Source organism: Paramisgurnus dabryanus, chromosome 1, assembly GCF_030506205.2.
Source record: "Paramisgurnus dabryanus chromosome 1, PD_genome_1.1, whole genome shotgun sequence".
Classification (NCBI taxonomy): domain Eukaryota; kingdom Metazoa; phylum Chordata; class Actinopteri; order Cypriniformes; family Cobitidae; genus Paramisgurnus; species Paramisgurnus dabryanus.
The window spans coordinates 23,777,542-23,799,745 of NC_133337.1; the positions used below are offsets into that span (position 1 = coordinate 23,777,542).

The 22,204-nt window shown below is 36.3% G+C and overlaps 1 protein-coding gene and 1 long non-coding RNA gene across 2 annotated transcripts; one reads left to right on the forward strand and one right to left on the reverse strand.

Moving 5' to 3' along the window:
- The first annotated feature begins 724 nt into the window (after window positions 1-724).
- Window positions 725-18,759, forward strand: LOC135779337 (potassium voltage-gated channel subfamily A member 5). The gene is made up of 2 exons (XM_065290051.2): window positions 725-3,152; window positions 18,055-18,759. The coding sequence occupies exon 1, from the start codon at window positions 892-894 to the stop codon at window positions 2,521-2,523; it is 1,632 nt and encodes a 543-aa protein (XP_065146123.1). The 5' UTR covers window positions 725-891; the 3' UTR covers window positions 2,524-3,152; window positions 18,055-18,759.
- On the reverse strand, window positions 5,998-8,562 carry LOC135779336 (uncharacterized). Its single transcript, XR_010544769.1, has 2 exons — window positions 8,450-8,562; window positions 5,998-7,073 (listed from the first exon to the last, which is right to left on the reverse strand). It is a non-coding gene; the product is annotated as an uncharacterized lncRNA (long non-coding RNA).
- Window positions 18,760-22,204: the final 3,445 nt, after the last annotated feature.

Sequence of the window (22,204 nt, forward strand, 5' to 3'; positions counted from 1 at the left end):
ACACTTGACCTTGACCTTTGCAACAGAAAAAAACAAATAAAATAAACTGAACTCCTTCGCATTTAACTAACCAAATATGCAACAACACAGGGCTAGTTGTCATGTAAGGAAGACTTTCTTTATGTGGTGATGTAACAGAGCGAGGCAAAATAAATGTCAAGTCATGCGTAACCCAATGCTAACACAGATGCCAGAATAAACAGTGTTGACTCTTTACACATCATTTAATATACTGTCTAAAAAACATTGTATCTCTCATCTCTAATAAGATATAAGAAAATAAACTATGTAAAACAACAGCAACAAAACATCATAGTTTATTGTATCATGTTTTATTACAAATAAATATTTATATGTTGTGATAAATAAAACAACAGATGCTTTATCCTTGAGATCCGACACGGTTCATTTTTGCGAAACGGATCGTTTAAACGCTTTGTTTTAATGATTCGATTCATTTGAGTCATTTTAAAATATTCCCAGCAGCGTCCTCGAGGCATGTCATGTTATTGTACTGAAAGTATAGGCTATTTTATTATTATTATAATAGCCTACTGTTGCTTCTCCTCGTGTTTTTTTTATTCCAAAACGCATCCAACCTGAAGTAAATCCTTACTGCTGAATAATTCATAGGCTATAACTGGTCTGTGAATCTATAAACCAGTTGAACCGGTTCAAAAGAACCGAGTCTCCTATGAATCACTTCAGTACTTACACTCAGCGCGCACACATCAATTTCCCAGACTGACGGGAGGAGCTTTGGATTATAATACGCAATTTTATACGAATCCTCTCGGTTTAACGGATGATAAAACAAAGATGGATATATCGAGGGCGCTTTGGATTTTAATTCCACAGGTTATTTTGAAATAAATATTTAATGGCTCGGAAATGGAGATAGCTTTGGTGAGTTTTGACAAGAAAGGGGATGGAGGCAGTGATGGAGAAAACTACCAAAACCAAAACTCACTGGATTATCCGCGGTCCATGGTCCAAACGGAACTCAACAACGACATGTACGCGCGACAGAGCTTGTGGAAAATTAACGACATGAACAACACGACGGGCTCCAGTGAGAATACAGTGGATTATTATAGCCCCCATCTGTTTGACGAGGACCTCCTCAACGTGGACATTGACCATGAGAGCAACGAACGGGTTCTCATCAACATCGCCGGACTGAGGTTCGAGACCCAGTTGGGCACCCTCAACCAGTTTCCCGACACTTTACTCGGAGATCCCGAGAAGAGGATCAAGTATTTCGACCCCCTCAGGAACGAGTATTTCTTTGATCGCAACCGACCCAGTTTTGACGGGATACTTTATTTCTATCAGTCCGGTGGAAAGATCCGTCGACCCGTTAACGTGTCGATCGACGTTTTCGCGGACGAGATCCGATTTTATCAGCTTGGAGAAGAAGCGATGGATCGTTTCCGCGAGGACGAGGGTTATATCAAAGAGGAGGACAAACCTTTGCCTCAAAACGAGTTTCAGAAACAAGTCTGGCTGATTTTCGAGTACCCCGAAAGCTCGAGTCCCGCTCGGGGGATCGCCATCGTGTCCGTGATCGTCATCACCATATCCATCATCACCTTCTGTCTGGAAACTTTGCCGGAGTTTCGCGACGAGCGCGAGTTGGCGGTGTCGAGTCGCGCGATCAATGGCACGCAGGAGCGCCCGTCGCTCACTTTCAGCGACCCGTTCTTCATCATCGAGACCACCTGCGTGATCTGGTTCACCTTTGAACTTTTCGTGCGGTTCTTCGCGTGCCCCAGCAAATCCGAGTTTTCAAAGACCGTCATGAACATCATCGACATCATGTCCATCATGCCCTACTTCATCACGCTGGGCACGGAGCTGGTGGAGCAGCAGGGTCAAGAGCACAACAACGGGCAGCAAGCCATGTCTTTGGCCATCCTGAGGGTCATTCGCTTGGTGCGGGTGTTCCGCATCTTTAAGCTCTCCAGACACTCCAAGGGTCTCCAGATCCTGGGTCAGACTCTGAAGGCTAGCATGCGAGAGCTCGGTCTCTTGATCTTCTTTCTCTTCATCGGAGTCATCTTGTTTTCGAGCGCCGTCTACTTCGCCGAGGCCGACGAACCCGAGTCTCACTTCTCCAGCATCCCCGATGCCTTCTGGTGGGCGGTGGTCACCATGACGACCGTCGGCTACGGAGACATGCGGCCGATTACCGTGGGGGGCAAAATCGTGGGCTCTCTTTGCGCCATCGCCGGGGTTTTGACCATCGCGCTACCGGTGCCCGTTATCGTTTCCAACTTTAACTATTTCTATCACAGGGAAACTGACCAGGATCAGGCGTCTCTCAGGGATGAGCCTAGCGGCGCTCCCGCGGACAACGAACTTCAGGGGCTGAGGAAATCATCTATGAGCTCAAAAGATGGAGTACGCAACGAGGACGCAAACACACCCATGGAGAAGGCGAACATCAAAGCCAACAGCAGAATGGATATTAAACGCTCCATTTACTCGTTTTGCTTGGATACCAGAGAAACAGACCTGTAGTTCACTGTCAGTGAAGTTCAAAGACTTTAATACGCATGCGCAACCAGAAGATCCTCGCGCTGCTACAATCCTAGAAAGTTGCGGTTATTTTTCTAAAGCACATTTTAATCCTTTGATCCCTTAAGCATCAGCTGCTTTTACAAACCATACCATTTCAGGTTTTAGTCTACTATTCAGAATTGGAAACATTATTCATAATAATATATTTTTTTAAATTACAAATATGAAAAGTAGTCTAATTATTTGCGTTAAACTTTTTGTAGTAAGCGCAGAAAAGCCAAACTGATGTTTTCTGCTTGGTACAGTACTAGTTCAAAACCATGTTCGTGTTTCCATTATCTAATTTTTTGGTGTTAAATATTTAGGATCTCATTCAATAACACTTGATGTTGGTCTAGATCACCGTTTATGTGAGTTGTCAGTGACTGTCAGTATGCTACACTTCATTCATAACAATTCTTATTCACTTCATTGATTGATGAATCTAATTGGTGCATGAAAAGTAGGACAATTTAAGAGGACTTCAAGAGGATCTCAAAGGCCGTGCTGAAGGGTGTGGAAGATTGGATTGGCTGGAGACACCACAACAAATGACCAAACCAGAGCAGACTTCATCCACTCGGTCTCAGGTCAGTCTCCTTAATCAAATTTTATATGTTGAGTTTGAAATGAATTTTCTTATGTGTTTATGGTTCATTTACTTGTATAGAGTGGAATGGATTATAACAATCAATAACCTCAAGTTGCAGCCCATAATTTAGTGTTATAACCTGAAGACATGCAACTTTTAAAAGGTGCATTATAATATATTTTCTTTAATATAGTAACTTATATAAGTTGTGCTCAAGGGGCGATGTGCATTGTACATGTGTGCACTGTGGTAAAATCTGCAGGACTACAGTGTGATGTGCAGTGATGGTGTGAATTGCATTGCATGATGTTAAAAAAATCACAAAATAGTGCACTGGAAAAAATTATTATGCCTTAACTTTTTTTTGTTGTTGAATCAACTCAGATTTACAAGTCATGTTAACTTACTATTATTTATTTTGTCTAGAGATGAGTTGTTATCACTTATAAAATGAAGTTGACCTATTCATCTATATATTTTATAAGTTGTAGCAACTCATCTGTTGTCAAGAATAAGATAAATAAGATAAATAATAATAAGTTAACATGACTTGTAAATCTGAGTTGTTTCAACAAAAAATTAAGGCAGCAAATATTTTTTTACTGTGTGTGTATTTATTTACGTTTGACAGTAATTTGAAAGTTTTGTGGTATATTCCCTCCATTGGATGAATAAGTTCAGTATTAATACTGTGTGGAGCTGCATGCAGGTTATACAAAGTCTTTAAATTGTAAAAGAGAGTTGAGAGCAGGTGCATGGAACCAAAGTATGTATGCGTACCAAGTGAGATCACTGACAAGGCTGAACTATGAGGGGCAACGTATCCCATTTCACTGAGGATTAGATATGCCCCTATTATAGGTTATATCACATAACCTTTGAGTGTGTATATGTGTTTGTGTGTGTGTGTGTGTGTGTGTGTGTGTGTGTGTGTGTGTGTGTGTGTGTGTGTGTGTGTGTGTGTGTGTTTGTGTGTGTGCGTGCATGCTGAATGCTTGTTGTGGTTGCGTGGAAACATGTGACAGCTGCACATACACACAAACTAATGTAGGAAAGAAACATCAGGAACAAACACTGTGATACCAAATGATGGAATAAAATCACATGTTGCCGGTTGTGTGATTGTAGAAATCCTTCATTACAATAATTAAAGAAAGTTTTGCTATTTACAATGAGAACGTCCCTCCCGTAATGCCTGGACGATAATGGCAAGCCTGTTGACTCTTTATAAAAAGGAAAAACTTTTAAATATGTCCAGTCCAATTGTTGATATCTAGAATATTTTTCTTTATAAAAACACCAGAGATCCTCAGATGATTAAGATCTGTGGTTTGCTCACGAGCTGTGAAATAGATGAGACTTTGAAGACTTTTGGAGACTTGAGATGGTAGACTGATGAAATGAAGAGTATCGCCTTTCATAGTCAGGGTTGATCGGTTAGCTTCATTCGGGTTGTGCTTCATGCATCTCTGAGACGTCTATAGAAGAGCAGATGATCTGAAAAGTATCAGGTTTTTATTTTAGGGATTATTATCTTACAAAGATAACATTTACTGTTTGTGTTCAAAGTCACAATTGTCTTGAAAGCATCTGATGAATGTCATTCTTTCATCTCTCTGGCAGATGTGTGTGTGTGTGTGTGTGTGTGTGTGTGTGTGTGTGTGTGTGTGTGTGTGTGTGTGTGTGTGTGTGTGTGTGTGTTTATTGGGTTAAAGCTGGCAAACGTGGTTTCAAGCAGAAACACACAAACACATTCATCAGTTGTTTTTCCTTCATTTCTAATGGCAGTTATAGGGCAGAAACGAAGGCATTTGTTGTGAATCTCTTATCCTGATGTGACTTCTTTGTGAGGAAACCATTACGGGACTCTTATATAATCTGTCGCTCAGCTGAGGACAAATGCCCTTTTATTTGGAAAAGAAAACCTAAATCTAAAAACAAGAGCTAAGCGATATTTGAAAACAAAGATTTGAAGATTTTTACAGATTTATACAGCTGCAGAAAAAAAGTTAAGAGGCCATTTCAATTGTCCTTTTCAGTTTTTCTAGATTTACTATTTATAAGTATTTGTTTAAATAAATGAATAGGGTTTTTGTGTTATAAATGTAAAAACCAAAATGGACCCAGCTGTTGGCCCATAACCTTTTAGAAACTGACTGTCAATACGTCATTCTTTTCCAAAATGCACCAAAAATATGATTCATTCAATTTACTTAATTTTTAAAGGTAAGTGGTTGCAATCAATTTATTTAAGCTACATTTAAACAAAAACAATTAGTAAAAAAAAAACTTTTGTTTAAATGTAGCTTAACTAAATTGATTGCAACCACTTACCTTAAAAAAGTAAATTGAATAAATATTTTTTTCAGTTTAGTGCTGAAAAAGAGCTTTCCAAATATATATAGTTTCTCATGATTCGATACAAATTCACATTTAAAATATTGAAGTAAAGTTAGGTGTCCTGTGTCCAACTACACTGAAAAAAATGATTCATTCAATTTAATAAATTTTTTTAAGGTAAGCGGTTGCAATCAATTTATTTAAGCTACATTTAAACAAAAAAAATGTGTTGAACTTAATCAATTTTATTTAGTAACCCTAGTATAAAAAAGCTTAGTAATTTCTGCCATATTTAATTGTGCTACATTCTCGTATATTATTTATTTATGACTGATGAAAAATTATTAATTGAATTTAATAATTTTTTTTAAGGTAAGTGGTTGCAATCAATTTATTTTAGCTACATTTAAATAAACACATTTCATTGACTAACTTTCAACATTTCTAAGGAAATTGTTTGCAATCACTAACCTTAAAAACAATATATAAAAATGACCCTTAAATGGCTTTGCAAATACACCAAGTGGTAAGTTTAATGTTATTCAGCAAATGTAGTGCATGTTCAATAACAATTTCTTTGTGTGTACAAGTGTTTAAAACAAGTGCTCACTGCACATTCACAAAATATAAAATAAAAAAAACACAGATGGAAAGAGGCCACAATGTTTGTGAATCAATAAAACAGCACAAAAGTCAAAAACAGTAGTGCTGACTTCACACATTGCACAATAATTATTTTTAAAAAAAGTGTTACATTTTTACAGACAACAGTTATGAATCATTAAAAGCATTATTAAAATGTTTAAAACTACGGATTCCCAGGTCTTAAATGATAAACAGAGTAGACTGTGACATCTGGACTAACATTTCATGCTGAGCATGCACATACATGTCTGCTACAACATTTCAGTATTAAAGGTGCAGTGTGAAATTTTTAAGAGGATCTTTTTACAGAAATGCAAAATAACATACAAAACTATATTATCACGGGTGTATAAACACCTTTCATAATGAACCGTTATGTGTTTATTGCCTTAGAACAAGACCTTTTCATCTACATACACCGAGGGTCCCCTTACATGGAAGTCGCCATTTTGTGCTGCCATTTTTTTTACAGAAGCCCTTAAAGGACAATTTTTTGCTAAGTTGTCTCCAACGATGACATGTTTGTCCTTCTCTATGTGTTTCAAAAGCGAGAAGTGAGCCGTGGACTAAGCCGTTGGTTGCAACTCGCAACCTCACCACTAGATGACGATAAAAATTACACACTGCACCTTTAAAACGTTTTTCAGTCCTTGAATTTTTGGGGAGAGCTTTAGAATCCATCTGCATAATGAATTTCTAAAAAATTTCAAAAAAGTAGTATTTTAGTTCTTTGGGGTACGCCAAATTAAGCACATAGATTGTACCCAGCATCAATGCAGGCTTGTGCCACAGATTTGAGCTGCTCAAGAATCATCACTCCAACAATGATTCCAATATCGTCATAGTCACCAAGAACACCTTCTTTCTTTTTGATTACACATATGTCCATGGTGATGTTTTCCAGGTCTTTCAATAAGTCATCTTGTTGACTGTCCTACATTTAAATAAAAATAAGCTGTTATTAGAGATTGTTCTGATTCATAACACTTTGACAAGTCTACAGGCAAGGGTAATTACAAAAACTATGACACCCCTGTTGCCCATATATTATACAGTGCCCTCCATTAATACTGGGACAGAGTGCACACTTTGAGCTGTATTTAGAGGGTATTCACAAATTCCAATTTGTCTTTAGGATTTAGGAATTACAGTCGTTTAAATGGGCCAAACGTAATGGGACAGTTGAGCTGTAATGGACATGTTTTTTGTATTTGTTAAATAATTTCCTCATATATGAAGCATGTTGTGATCTAAAGTTGAAGTTTGGCATTTGGACGCTGTGGCTGTAAACACACATCATGTACACAATTCACGTCCATAAAACAACTTTTAAGCGAACTGTCCCATTATATTTGGCCCTGAAATACATTTTTACATATATAATAACATATCCCAATATTTATGAAGGGCACTTTGTGTGTGTGTGCGTGTGTGTATATATATATACATACATACATACATACATACATACATACACAAATATATATATATATATATTTATATCTGTGTGTGTGTGTGTGTGTAAGCAACTCCGAGAAAGCGAAAACATAGTGGAACTGCAGGTAAGCACTGCAGCTTTTAAATTTGGACAATTGATAACGAATTTATCGTGACGTGAATATTAAAACACGTTATGAGATATCGCCACTGATATATTTATAAGCAGCATGCAAAAACATCTCTCTGACACTTTTAAAAAACTTTTATATAGTACTGGCAAGCACAAAGTCTCATATTAAGCGAGTTAATAACAGACAAGGCCACCATCAGAGCCAGGGAATTCCTGTCAGAGATGTAGCCCAGAGAGGGCGGTGGTCAGTGGGGCGAGTAAACACTGACGTCCGCTCTCTGGTTCTCACGTACCGTAGCTTCCTTAAGCAAACGTTCAAACAGGCGCTCTCTTAACTTATCGACTGAATATTTGAATATTATACATATATATTCTCGACTGAACTAATCTTAAAACTACATCTTGTGACAAAGAAACGCTAATATTAAGAAACGGCTTGTTATGAGATTCAAAACAGCCGAGTGAAATCCTTGGCGGAAGAAAGTAGTTCCCAAACAAAGTGGCTTTTAAAATAACTCTGTAGTTGTTTTCTAGTTTTCGTTTTTCAAACGTGTGCCGTCGAACTGTTGTATAAAAGAAATTTCGCTCTCGGAGTCGTGTGGTATTTGGTTAACTTATATCGTCACGGCTGTGATTGCCTCCAGCACTCTGCCTGGAGGAGCTCTTATAAACGGCGTATTTTAAGTATATAAAAATATTCACGGTAAAAAAGGTGCTGTATTACATGAAATATTACTTACTGTGCAAATAGACCGACTGAGCAAAACTCCGGGGCTGAAATATCCCGTCTTCCTTTCCCACCGTCACCGTGAACCTGACTGGAAACTCCTTTTAGCACCAGGGAAAATGTGCAGTTGTGCGCATGCGCAAAGAAGCAAACTATTTTTTTTAAACGGAATTTAATAAATTATAATGACTTGGATTTAAAGCACATATAATTCGCTTAAAACCTATTAATATATACTAATTAAAATCAAAAACTTAAATAAAATAATTAAAACTAGCTAAATTGAATTATGCTTCATTTAATTGGGGCCATAATCATTTTTTTCAGTGTACGAGATATTTTTGAGATAGACATCACAATTATAAAACAGTTCTGCTTTTAAAGCCACGGTTGTTGAAAGTGAATTTGAGATCATCTGTTATATTTGGGTTTCTTCTAAGGTGCGTGAGTGTCTTTTGGGATGAAGGGGCGGGCTTGCTGGACTATAATCCATCTTTAACATAACAATACATGTCGCTCATGAACTGCAGAAGGATTTAAATTATTCAGAGTAAATGAACCCAGCTGTTGAAGACTCAAATGAATGTCTTTGATCGAGGAATCTGATATGCTAATCTAGATGACTAAACGTGACGCTATGATTTTGAAAAGGTAGCCGGTTAGAAGAATGCACAAACTTAATGACTTTGATGAAATGCCTGAAATATTATTAGCATATATTTGTGTGAGAGTTGTCTATCTATTAGGTTGTATAGAGGTGTAATGGTTTCCAATGGCACATTGTGGTGGAGAAAAACAAGTTTGTATTAGGGTCAGCTTAATACTTCAGAGATTTGATGTGGAGATATTTAGGTTACCTATTTCACCAAGCAAACCTTCTTCAGCCAGCTTTAACATCAAAGTGTCATCTCAAGGATAATATATTATTCACATAAAGACCTTGGAGTTTTTAGGCTTTTAGATGATGTACAAGGACGATGTATACTCACACAACTTCTCTATGTTACTTAACAAACTGAAGTTACTTCTACAAAGTTACAGTTTAAAAAATTACAACAACCTATTCTCATGATTTGCATATAAAAAAGTTGTGTAATACATACGCCAAATTCCAATTTTGTGTGCATATGTTTCTTAATATTTTTCTGTTGTTTAAACCATTGTGGCTTGGGTTTGTGGTTAGATTTGGGATGTGCTTCAGGATGTTATTTAACTCATTCACTGCCAGCCATTTTTTCCACAAAGGTTACACAAAATGCCTTTCAGGAAAATGTTCTTCTAAAAATATATAAACATACAAATATATTAATGAAAGAACGGACCCTCTGCTTCCAAACAAACAAACAAAACAGGGAAAAAAAGTTTCATCCTATTTATATTTTTTCTCTGCTTAAACTCTTAAATATGGGTAAAAAAAAGCTGAAATAAAGTTTAAAATTAGTAAAAAAAATGTATTTCACAACTTTTCACACTGTGTGACATTTATATGCAAATCATGAGAATGTGCTGGTTAAAAATCACCCAAATTGTATTTTTTTGCCCGATGGCTGAATAAATATAGGACATGTCGGGCTAAACTGACCAATTTTAAATCAACAATTTTTTCAACCCAAACAATCTTTTATTTTTAAGATGATTATAATATTTTTATGATATTTATTTCTAAAATTATCTTTGAATTTAATAAAAAAAAATTGTGGAGCTTGGTTGATTTTGCATTAAATTCTGATTCAGAATTGCAAAATCCAAAATATGTTATCATTTTCATCTCTTTATTAGCATGAAGCACTGCTGTGAGTAAACATTATTACATGCAAAGCCATAAAATGATCTGTTACTTTAAGATGGTAAATTATGAAAACATGAGGATATCTTACTCCAAAATAAAAAGAATAAAGCGAGATTTATACAGAATTTAAATCAATATGCTTTTAGCATTGTTTCTGTGACCCCCATATTCGGATGAATGTAATTCATATGAAGTCTCATATCGGTATCTGTTTTAAAATGAAAGATTTGCTAAACAGAAAACCTGTTCTTGACTAACAGCACATAATGATTGATGCCATGCTGAGATGACACAATCCCACATCACTTCACCTCACCCACATACGCAACACCACAGCAGTTATACAACACAACATTTATGCATTTGGTCCAGGCTTTTATCCAAAGCAAACTACACTGCTTTTGAGGCCATACATTTACATTTAAACCATACATGTGTCCATTAACAACCTTACCTAAAGGAGCACACGCACACACATTTAGAAAAACTGTGAACTTCAGGGAACTGACCTCATACAACCACAAAAAACTCACCTTGACACATTTGGATTAGAAGTCCTTGTAAAAAGAGATTCAGAGATGTGAAGTTAGTTGTGAGAAAAGCTCAAGCAACATTTTCACATGAAGTAGATCAAATATATTTATAGGAGATGAAGCGTGGATTCTGTTGTTCTGAATGTTGTCTCATTCCTGACCACCACTACTATAAACAAAACCTTTTGTCTTTATCTTCCATTTCAACAATAACTCTTAAATCATGTAAATACAGCTGGATATACTGTAAACATGTGTCTGTTTGATGATGATAACCTTCAATAGATTACTGCTGTCTGACTTCATGACAACCTCTATACCTCGGCAAGACCTTTTACTTGTTTAATGAAAAAAAAACATCCATATTGACTTCATAAAGCCCTAAATACTGTACCTGTGATAGAAAGAGGGTCACGGTGGATTAAGAGCGTTATAAATCCTTAAACGCTGATCCATAAAAATATTCTTCAGCAAGCAAACATCGCCGTTGATCTCATGAAGACACGTGAGAAATGATACACGATTATGTTCATTTGACCCTGAAGCTTCTCAAGGGAAAGGAACATGAAATATACTTGATGTCCAAAAATGTGGTCCTTGTTAGACACAATGACATAAGCAGGCACATGTGTCGGATCTGTGTCTGTTTCAAAGCTGTTCAGCAGGACTCCATTACCTTTTCTTTATGAACTTTGCTTTGTGCACATATGCGACAGCAGAAAATTAAAATTACCAAATGACACAACATTACAAATTATAGGGATAGTTCACTGAATAAAATAATACATGCAAGTCAATGGTGCCCAACATCTTTGTGTTCAGTAGAAAAAAAGAAATGCATACAGGTTTGTAACAACTCAAGTTTGAGCAAATTATGACACATTTCATTTGTTGGTGAACTATCAAGTTAAGGTGTCTAACCAAACCTGTGAATTAAAATGGGGTTAGCCATGGTTAGATTTAGATGATGTGCAAACATATATTCACACTGACAATTATTGGCCGTAACAACACATGCCGGAGAGGTCAATTGTCATCATTTCGTTGGAGATTTTCCATAAAGCTGTTTATAATCTGCTTTGCATCATAAATGGAGGTTACATTAATGCTTTAGAGTCGTGGGGGAATAAATCCACAACAACCCCACAGTTTCAATCTTAAAATAGATTGCACATCATTATCATCATCATCCCTATATACTGTGCTATATTTGACCACCCTGTCTGTTTGCTGTGAAGACAGATGGCATCATAGGAATGGGTTTACAAAGCTGTATAGCACCACCAAGTGGATACAGTCAAAGCTTTAATAGATCATATAATGGCTCATTTATATCAGAAAAATAGTACAGGCTAGTAACAGTAACTTTAAATTATTTTCTACCACTTTCTATGGTTTATTAAAGATCTTGTCATAGACTTGCTAACCTTCTCTAGGCAGTAGAACTAAATGTACAAATCAGAATTGTGAGGTTTATTCAGATATCCCATAATGTATAGTGCATATTTATATTATGTATTAAAAACCTAAAAAATAAAATAAATAGAAAGTGTTACAAAACCATTTTTTATTCAAACAAAACCCCTGTAATATTATTGGAGTTTTGTTGTTTTGTGTTTATGGAAAGTGCAGGGACTGAGGGGATGTGTGGAGAGCTTAGCTTCTCTAATGTCACTCTGTGTTTGTGTGTTTGTGTTTACTGAAGCAGTGAAAACTGGGGCAGACCGAGGAATAAACGGATGAAATCACAACCAGTGAAGCAGAATTTGACCACGAGTGTCTCATGAGAGAGAGAGAGAGAGAGAGAGAGAGAGAGAGAGAGAGAGAGAGAGTGAGAGAGAGAGAGAGAGAGAGAAGAGAGAGAGAGAGAGAGAGAGGAGAGAGAGTGAGAGAGAGAGAGAGAGAGAGAGAGAGAGAGAGAGAGAGAGAGAGAGAGAGAGAGAGAGAGAGAGAGAGAGAGAGAGAGGAGAGAGAGAGAACAAGTCATACAACAGCTATGTATGAAGATATTAATGCCTTCCAGAAAATGTTCTTCTTTAAATATATAAACATACAATACATCATATAAAAGAACAGACCAAATTTTGAATAAAAAGCTGAGATAATTCATTTTTATAAAAGAATTTTATTAGAGATCAGAGTTTTTACTGTTTTTGGATCAGTGGATGCTTCAGTGTTTTATAAGTGTACTAATAGTGCCACCTGGTGGATAACAGCAGAGATATTGATTGCCGTAAAAACTTGTCATTAGCAGGGAAGTGTTTTCTCTTAACTGACAAGGATTCATGGTGGGTTAAATAGCTATTCATTTACTCAGTTAATGTTTCCACTTTAATTAAAATGTTTTTAAAGGATCATAGAAAAGCTTAACCTCTCGACGCGCATTAGCTCGCGGACGGAAGGACGTCAGTTTTTTTTAATGCTGCTAACAATATATATATAGCCTACTGTGTACAAACAATAATAATAATAACACTACTATACATCGTTTAAAAGGTCTAAGGGTTTAGCGTCAGTGTATGGTGTCCATTTTGAGATTAAATTGCTCTAGTATCATAAATATAGTATTTTATTACAGAAGTCCAGATAACAACATGCATAATATAAACTGACTCCTTACCTTTGTGGTGGTATAAGGAACGCGAATCGAATCCAGTCTGTTTCAGATGTGTGAATAACCCATAAAAACTCTCCAACAAAGTACATCCAATGACCAGTTTTGTCCACAAATGCGTATAATCCGTGAAATATGGATATATTTTCCATTGTTTACATCAGATTTCAGATGCACGTCTTGTAATAGATTATAATATACAATCTGAGGACTATTTACATCGTAACACTTGTATATGAGAGCACACTCGCGTTCAAAACCAGCGCTCAGACATGATTGTACAAGTAGGCGGGAGTATAATACATAATATCCAAACAGCGCTGTCTAATATCGTGACGTCATCTGACTCGCGCGTTCCTCCAATGACTTCATGGAAAATATTGATAGACAGAACGTGTAGCCAATTAGAACACGAATTCAACGATCTTTGTGTGAAGCTTTATTTCCTGGTGTGGATACGGCATTTTATACGCTTATATAAGGATAAACAATAAAAAGAACGAACGTGTATGCATGTTAACAAAAGACTTTTATTTTGTGGCTGACTGGCACTTAGAAAAGGCACTAGTCTTACAAAAACTCTTGCAAGAACCTCATTTTTGGGTCTATTGACTTCAAATGTGATATATATCTTCTTTAGACTTGTGGCTTTGGCCTCATTGCATTTATAGGTTTCACACATATATTTATCATTAAGATTTTTAGTGTTAAAAAAGATGTTATGCAAAAAACATTTTATTACAATGTACTTCAGCCTCTCTAACTTTTTTTTTTTAATCTTAAAATAATTTTGAAACATGGAAAACGAAGCTCAAAGTGTCTTCTATCTAATGATACCACAGTTATGCTTATTCTATAAATGGTTTAGTAAAAACAGCCCTTTTAGTGAAAGTAGGTATTTTCATGGTTTCGGGCCAGAATGGGGGTGCTTTTCAAGAGGTTAACTCTTACTGTTGTTAATTTTTTGCTGTACACTTTTATGGTTTTTGGAGGTGTGCACACCAAGGCATTTTTTCCTGTGTCCGTGCTCGGCGCCGGTGCTCTGCGTTTTTCTGCGTTCAGCTCTGAGCACTGAACATTTTCAATTTTGGGTGAAAACATTCAGCGCATCAGTGTCACTTTTACTCAGCCGTCCAATCACAGTGGAAGAGGGGCGGGACAATATGACAAAACCAACCAGCACATCATACAACAACTGATAATATAGACGTATCACAGCGACTATAGCATGCAGATTAAACCCACACTTGGTGTACATACACCCTGATTTTCAACCTGATCTCACAAATGTCCGTGAAATGGTCATGCATTATTTTGCTCAGTTTTGGGTGACATTAGCACTATTCGGACGGGATTAGTTTTCCAAACGACGTTTGAGTTTCAGCGTGTCCCCCAGGACGTCTGTGATTTTATGTACCGATTCGGACGGGATTAAAATTATGCAGGCTATTCCAGAGATGGGAGTGAACGCAGTTGTAGCCTAGTGGTTAGAGTGTCGGGCTTGTAACCCAAGTGTTGCCGGTTCGAGGCTCACGACCGGCGGGTTGCGACTGTGGTGCCCTTGAGCAAGGCACCTTAACCCTAATTGCTCCCCGGGCGCTGCAGGGATAGCTGCCCACTGCTCCGGGTGTTTGTGTGTTCACGACTTGCAGTGCGTGTGTTCACTATTCACTGGATGGGTTAAATGCAGAGGTCACATTCCAAGTATGGGTTACCATACATTGGCAAATACTCACTTCACTTCACTTCACTTCATGCATTTGGGCGTTGCAGTAGAGCACGTGCTCTGGATACGAGTGTTTGTAATGTTAAATATTTTTCTTTAAATGTAAAATCATGACAGAACATGTAATTTATTAATTTAATTTTAACAAATCAAAATAAAATATACAAATCCTACTAAAGTAACATTAGCCTACGTGTTTTATATAACTGTCTGCTTATAACAAACACAAAATAATGAAGAAATAATATTAAATTGTATTAATCATCTTTATTAATTAACATTACCATTCCGGAGTTGAACAACTTTGAACGGAGTTTCTTATAATGTTAATGATATATCAGTGTTTAGTCTTAACAGTGTATGATATTCAGCTCGTCTTGATTTAATTACTTTATTTTGCCGAATGCGAAAAAACATCCATTTCTGAATGAATGGGACTCAGGAAATACAATATACGCGCATTAGTAAGACCTTACGGCAGATCAAGTTGGCCAAAACACGAAATGAACCGTGTTTTCAAAAGATATTGCGGGCAAACACAGACATTTGCATCCGGACGGGATTAAATTTCTCAGAGGACCTCTGAGTTCGGCGAAAAACAGTAGGTAAATTGCTCTGGAATTTTTACGGAGGTCGTCAGAGAAAAACACAGACATGGCCGATTCGGACGGGATTAAAAACACAGAGGACCTCTGAGAAGCACGATTTTCTCAGAGGTCCCCCTGTAAAACTAATCCCGTCCGAATAGGGCTATTGTCACGTATTTACACCATTGACTGGCTTCATGACTTTCTTTTCCGTGTCAGTTTCACGTATTGGTTACTGAACTGTTTTTCTTATTTTTAAACAGTTGTCGCTTCGGTTTGGGGTTAGATTTGCTTGTGTTAGGTTGTCACTTAAAGTATTGGTTTACATAATGTTTTCGTATGCTTTTTAAACCATTGTCGTCTGACGTTTGGTTTAGAGTTGGGTTTGGGTAAGGATCTCATTTTATGTAACAAAGTTGTTCTAACCCCAAACCGAAGCGTCAATTATTTAAAAATAGTAAAAACAGTTGAGTAACCAATACTTGAAACTGTCATGGAAAAGAAAGTCGTGGCAGGGGCATGTAAAATGGTGGAAAAACGTGACAATGTCACCCAAAACTGAGCAAAATAATGCGTGACAATTTAACGTATTTTGTGAGATCAGGCTTATTTTAATCTCATTTTCTGTGGAATGCTCATTATGTTTGTCTTTATTTCCCTATGGTGAAGCATATATTGACTATCTAAACTTCTATTTCATCCTGATTATTATAAAATTGATGTAATGTTTTAAATCAGTAGATGGTCTTCAACAGGACACATTGGAAATAAAATAAAATCCTACAATAGTACAGATCTGTGCTGCGTTTCCCAATAACAATTGAACTTAGCTCTTAAGAGCGCTTTCTACGAGCTACTTAACAAATGTTCGTTATTCTTTCACGTGTGTTTCCCGAAGATGCACCTTAATATGATCTTACGCAGCGTGCTTTAAGTGCTTACGAGTCGCTATCCGGTTGTCAAGTGCTGAAATGTCACCTAATGACTAATAATTGTGGCAGACGCTAAAATTAAGCCTAATGATCTTCACCCGATGTGCACATCACACAAAACAGGCTGTTGGGATCACCTATCAATGTGATGTCACATTAATTACGCCCCACCCATAACTGCTCACAGACTGCAGAGTCCGCCAGAGACACATGTTTTGATGAAGTCCTAAGCACTTTTAAGCGCTCTACCCCCTACTTTACATACGGGGAAAGGAACAGAAACTTTATTTGCATTTAAAGAAATCCACATAAAAACAGCACGCTTTTCATTGCAGCCACAAATGGCCACGTTCAAAATCGTATAATGAAAGATCTGTTGTGTATTTTGAGCTGAAACTCCTCAGACACATTCTGGGGATACCAGAGACCATTTTAATATTGCTGAAAACACCAAGGTTATGGGCGCTTTTAAAACATTACATTATCATCATTGCACAGGAGTGAAGTTTAGCTGCACTTTGATGATTGTCCTGCAGGTGACCTTCTAACTTCGTTTTACGATGCACTCATAGATCTGCCACCATTTTCAAGTGCTACGGAAGATATGCTTTTGGGAAACGGCCAGCAAGTCTAAGATGATTTGTACGATTGTTTCTGCGATCTACGTATCCTCAAGAACCTTTGTGAAGTTTTTTTTGTGTATTTTCATGTAAATAAATATAAATCTGGCTATGAATGAGGACATGCACTGGAGCGTCTGTATGCAGGAGGAGAAACTGTGTCATGTATCAATGAGTGACTGCCTCACAGGTCTTCTGCATATGTTGTGCGGGATTACACTGATCCAACTTAATACTAAAGACCACGCCATCATTCATAACTACATCCACCATCTGGCCCTGCTGCCCACCAGATTAACTCTAAAAGCCAATGGAAGAGACCCTCTTAAATGACGCGTCAGCACGTGTTGATGTTTTCGTGCGTTTACGAGCAGTTTTATTGATAGAAGATTGTTTGGTTCACTGTATGCAAGCGCATATTAAGAACATTTCCCTTTAAGGATGAGCTGCTGAAAAAGTGTTTTTCACAATCAGTGTGTCAGGCCGCCTGAATCACAACATCAGATCCCTGCATTCACACCACGCCCCATCATTCTCACTGCGAGCAAGCAAGGATTTTTGTGTTGATTGTGATGAAGGTGCAAAGCTTGTTGTGTTATAACCCAGAAGACTCGAGGTTGTAATCGCTGCTTCAACTAAGTACTGAGTGAAGGGTCTGAATACTTATGTCAATGTGATATTTGCATAAGAGCTCTACAGACACATGTACACTGAATGTCTATCTAAATAAAATTACAATCACAATAGACTGAATAATGTCTGTATTAATCACATATACTCTTGCATTGATTTCTCACTCTGTTCCTCTTATCTTCAGTTGACAGAGATCAGATGAAGAGCCGTGTCCTTGACAAATTCACGTCTGCAGAAACCTGTGCCTTCACTTGAACCACATCAATCATTTTCAACACGTCTGGGACCAAATTGTGAGATTCTGAAAGCCACCTTTACAGATTAAACGGACAACTTTTGAAGCCATGGAGTATAGAAGATAAATGAATGGATTGAGAGTTTGATTCCTGTAAGAATTATTCCCATTCTGTGCAATATTTGTGAAGTTTGTGTAGATTTTGAAGAATTTAAGTTGGCTTATTTTTGTAAAGTTTTCCCTGATGTCTATTTTTCTAAATTAAGAGTTCACTTATGAGATAAAATAGTGTTAGGTAAAGAAATGCATCTTTTTTTAAACAGATGATAAAGCCATATACCTCACACCTACTGTACAGTATAACAATGATGTTTAAAATAATGTTTGCTGAAATAGTTTGTCATTATTGTGTCATTGTGTGATCTATGATTATATTTTTGCTCTGTATTTAAATCATTCTAGATTTTTCTGTACATTTGATGTCTGCACTGTAAAACAATTTGCTGTAGTTATGCAGCTGTTTGCCAGTAACTTACTGTAGATTTAAATTGATGTTATTTCCTGTCAACATTTTAAAAAAGTTAAATGAGCATTAAACATTAACAAGTCTTTGTCTCTACAGATTAAAACTATACAATAACAGCCTCATGCAAAGCATTCTGGGAACCAAAATCCTCATCAACCTTTTTCTGTTTTTTCTTCAGATTTTGTTTCCCAGAATGCTTTGCATGAGGCTGTTATTTATTTTATTCTGTAAAGATAAAGACTTGTTAATGTTTAATGTTCATTTAACTTAGTTAGTAAATAACATCAATTTAAATCTACAGTAAATTACTGGCAAGCAGCTGACAGTAATACTGTAATTTATACATACATTTTTTAACAGTTTACTGATATTTATACAGATATATTCTTTAATTTTTGACATAAAAAGCTTTTATCACATAAACACTTTCTGGACATTGTCAGTAAAAAATGTCTGCTTTTTGCAAAAACGACAATAAAAATCAATCGATATCTACATAATTCCACACTTAACAGTAAACAATAAAATCATCAAAAGTTATTTTGTTAATTGTTCTTCATTTTTTGTACACTACAAAAATATCACTCCAAATGTGTAGTAGGCCTACATGCAGGCGTACATACATTTACGTGCTGTTGCTTTTCTTTACATCCAAACACATTTGTTAATTCATTAAGTGATAAGCCATTTATTCAACATCTCCTTGACTGTCATCCTTTGTAAAAAACAATCTCTTGTGTATTTGCCAGCATACAGTGTCCAGTTTGACCGCTGTCTTTTCAGTTCATTGCACCAAATACACTGAAAAAAACTATTTAAGCTTAGCCACATATAAAAAAATTGTAAAATAGAAAAAACTTAAATGTAGCTTAAATAAATTTATTTCAACCACTTACCTTAAAAAATGAGTAAACTGAATTAATAATTTTTAGTGCAATGAAAAGCTGTCATCGAACATGAATTACCAAAGCTGACTTTTAATGTATATTAATAATATATTATTTCTAACTATGTCATTTTTTTAAAATATTAAATGGCACCAGCCATTGAAGCATAGCTTCATTAATGAGTTAGATTGCTGAACTCTTAAAATAACTTTTTTTAGATATGTGCCAACATTTACTCTGAATGACAGCAGTGTCACCTAGTGGCCGGAGCAAGTAGTGTTCAGCAGCTTAACAGAAATACTGTAAGTGATACAGACTTAATTTAGATGAGCTCAAGAAAATTAACAATTTCACTTAAATAGACATTTATTAACCTACTGGAATCATATTGATAACTTCTTTGATGTTTTCACAAATATATTTGTGTTTTTATATGATGAAAGGAAGTCATATGCATCAGGGATGGTGTGAGATTGAGTCATGATGAAAAATAATTTGCATTTCTGAGGTTGGTATGCTTTAGTGTTTTGCATCAGTCTGACAGTAACTACAGCAAAGATGTTGATTTAAGTCAGGGGTGTCAAACTCAATTTCATCCCGGGCCACATCAGCATTACGGTTAATCTCAAAGGGCCGGATGTATTTGAATGACTGTATGAATCTATCAACTCTTTTATTACTGTATATTGCATAATTTTCCCTGCATTTGCTTACTATTGGTTTTGTTAATAACTCAATTAATGCCTAGCTTTGAAAGTAGAAGCCCAGGCAAATAATGACAAAGTGTATAGAGTACAACTATTCTACAGATTATTTTTAAAATAATTGTGGTGACAAAAACACATGTTGTATGTGAGTACAGTACACTCAAAATGTTATGTTATCCTTCATTGTGCAGGTCAGAAAATGAGAGGCATTTTAGATACTATTAAAGAGTTTTACCATCTCCACCACAAAATTATGCATTTATTAAACACATCTACCCTCGCTTGTCATTTCTTGCCATCTTTACAAAAAAGCTGTGATTTTTTATACCTGGCTTTGAGTGTCTGACTGATTGACTGACGTCTCATGAGTTCATTGTTGTAGGCTACAGATCAATAGTTTCAATCGTTTATTAAAAGTAATCGGTTCAGATGAGTCATTAGTTTGCGTATTTAGCGGGAATAGACGCTAAACTAATCTCAGCTGGACATCGCGAAACATTTCTGTACACGAGACGGAAAACATTTTCTTGCTGGATCCGCGTGAGCGTGCGCGACAGAGGGAGAGAAAGAACGAGCAGATACTGTCCGTTTCCATATGCGGAGGTCGCATAAGCAGCGTCATCAAGCCTGGTTTATTTAAGTTAACTGACCATTACATTCGCAAGTCATACGCATATTACATCAATTTACTATAAACAAAGAATAAAATTTAACTTTATAATTGTTAATATTCTGAAACAAGGCAGTCTTGATGACGTATGCAGCCTGGAAATGCGACCTCCGGAGGCTGCAGCGTTCGCATTCAGACACGGCCACTCTAGTAGTGCGCGCGTGCGGGGCACTGCTCGTTCTCTCTCATGCAATCATCAACATTATCACTATAATTACATTACAAAAAGACTTTGGCGGGACAAAAATTAGTTTTGGTGGCTGCTAAAAAAATCTATATAGGAAATAACCTGCAAAAATAAAATGTATAATAACAATAAAATAATCTGTAAACTCTCGCGGGCCACATAATTAACATAATTTGTAAACTCTCGCGGGCCAGATGAAATGAGGGGGCGGGCCGGATTTGGCCCGCGGGCCTTGAGTTTGACACCCCTGATTTAAGTGAACATGTAACATATAAGCCCATCCTGTCCCATCTTACATGCATCTATTTATTAGTAACATTTTGCAGGGTCAGGGTCACACTACAGGAGTCATTTAAAATCTGACTTGTTTCAAAGTGGTGAAATCACTGAACACACATAGAACTTTTAAATTGAATAAATGTTTTTCACAGGTTTGAACACACCTGTCTGCACATCTGACAATGCATATCAAAGCAAAAACAGAGCTGTGTGGAGATGAGACAAATGTCCAGAAAGGAACTTAAATGTAATTTCAGATTAAATATAAATGAAGTGTTTATGTTTCCATGTGCTATAGTCAACGCTTTAAATCTAATCTAAACTGCTACAAAAGAGAATTAAAACACAATCATTAAAATAAACTTAAAATATTTCATTTGATGTGATTTTAAAGTGCACTTTTAAATTTGTACTCAAGTGTGTTAAGAAACAGTCATGGTAGTTTACTCTCTTTTACTTTATTAGTATTACAGTACAATGAAAATACAGTATACCTTTAGAAGATTTAAAAGACAGAAAAGATACAGATTTATTAAAATTAAGCAAACTTGTTTTCACAAGGAATTATCGACATCTTAAAATCTTAAAATCTTAAAACACATATGAAGAAGAACATGTAATTATTTGTTTTATGACATAAAAGTAATTTGATTAAGAAGTAGATGAGTTTAATAAACATCATAAAATAAATTCATTATATGAATGCATTAAAACACTACTGAAGCTTTTATAAATATTTTAAACATACATATGAACAAATAGGCCTAGTGCATTGATAAAAAATTAAGCAAACATCCCAGTAAAGTCATAGTTCACCCAAAAAAAAAATCAGTATTGAAGGTG

What these genes read in the sequence shown, in the direction of transcription:
- LOC135779337 (XM_065290051.2), top strand. Translation starts at nt 892, where the DNA reads ATGGAGATAGCTTTGGTGAGTTTTGACAAGAAAGGGGATGGAGGCAGT.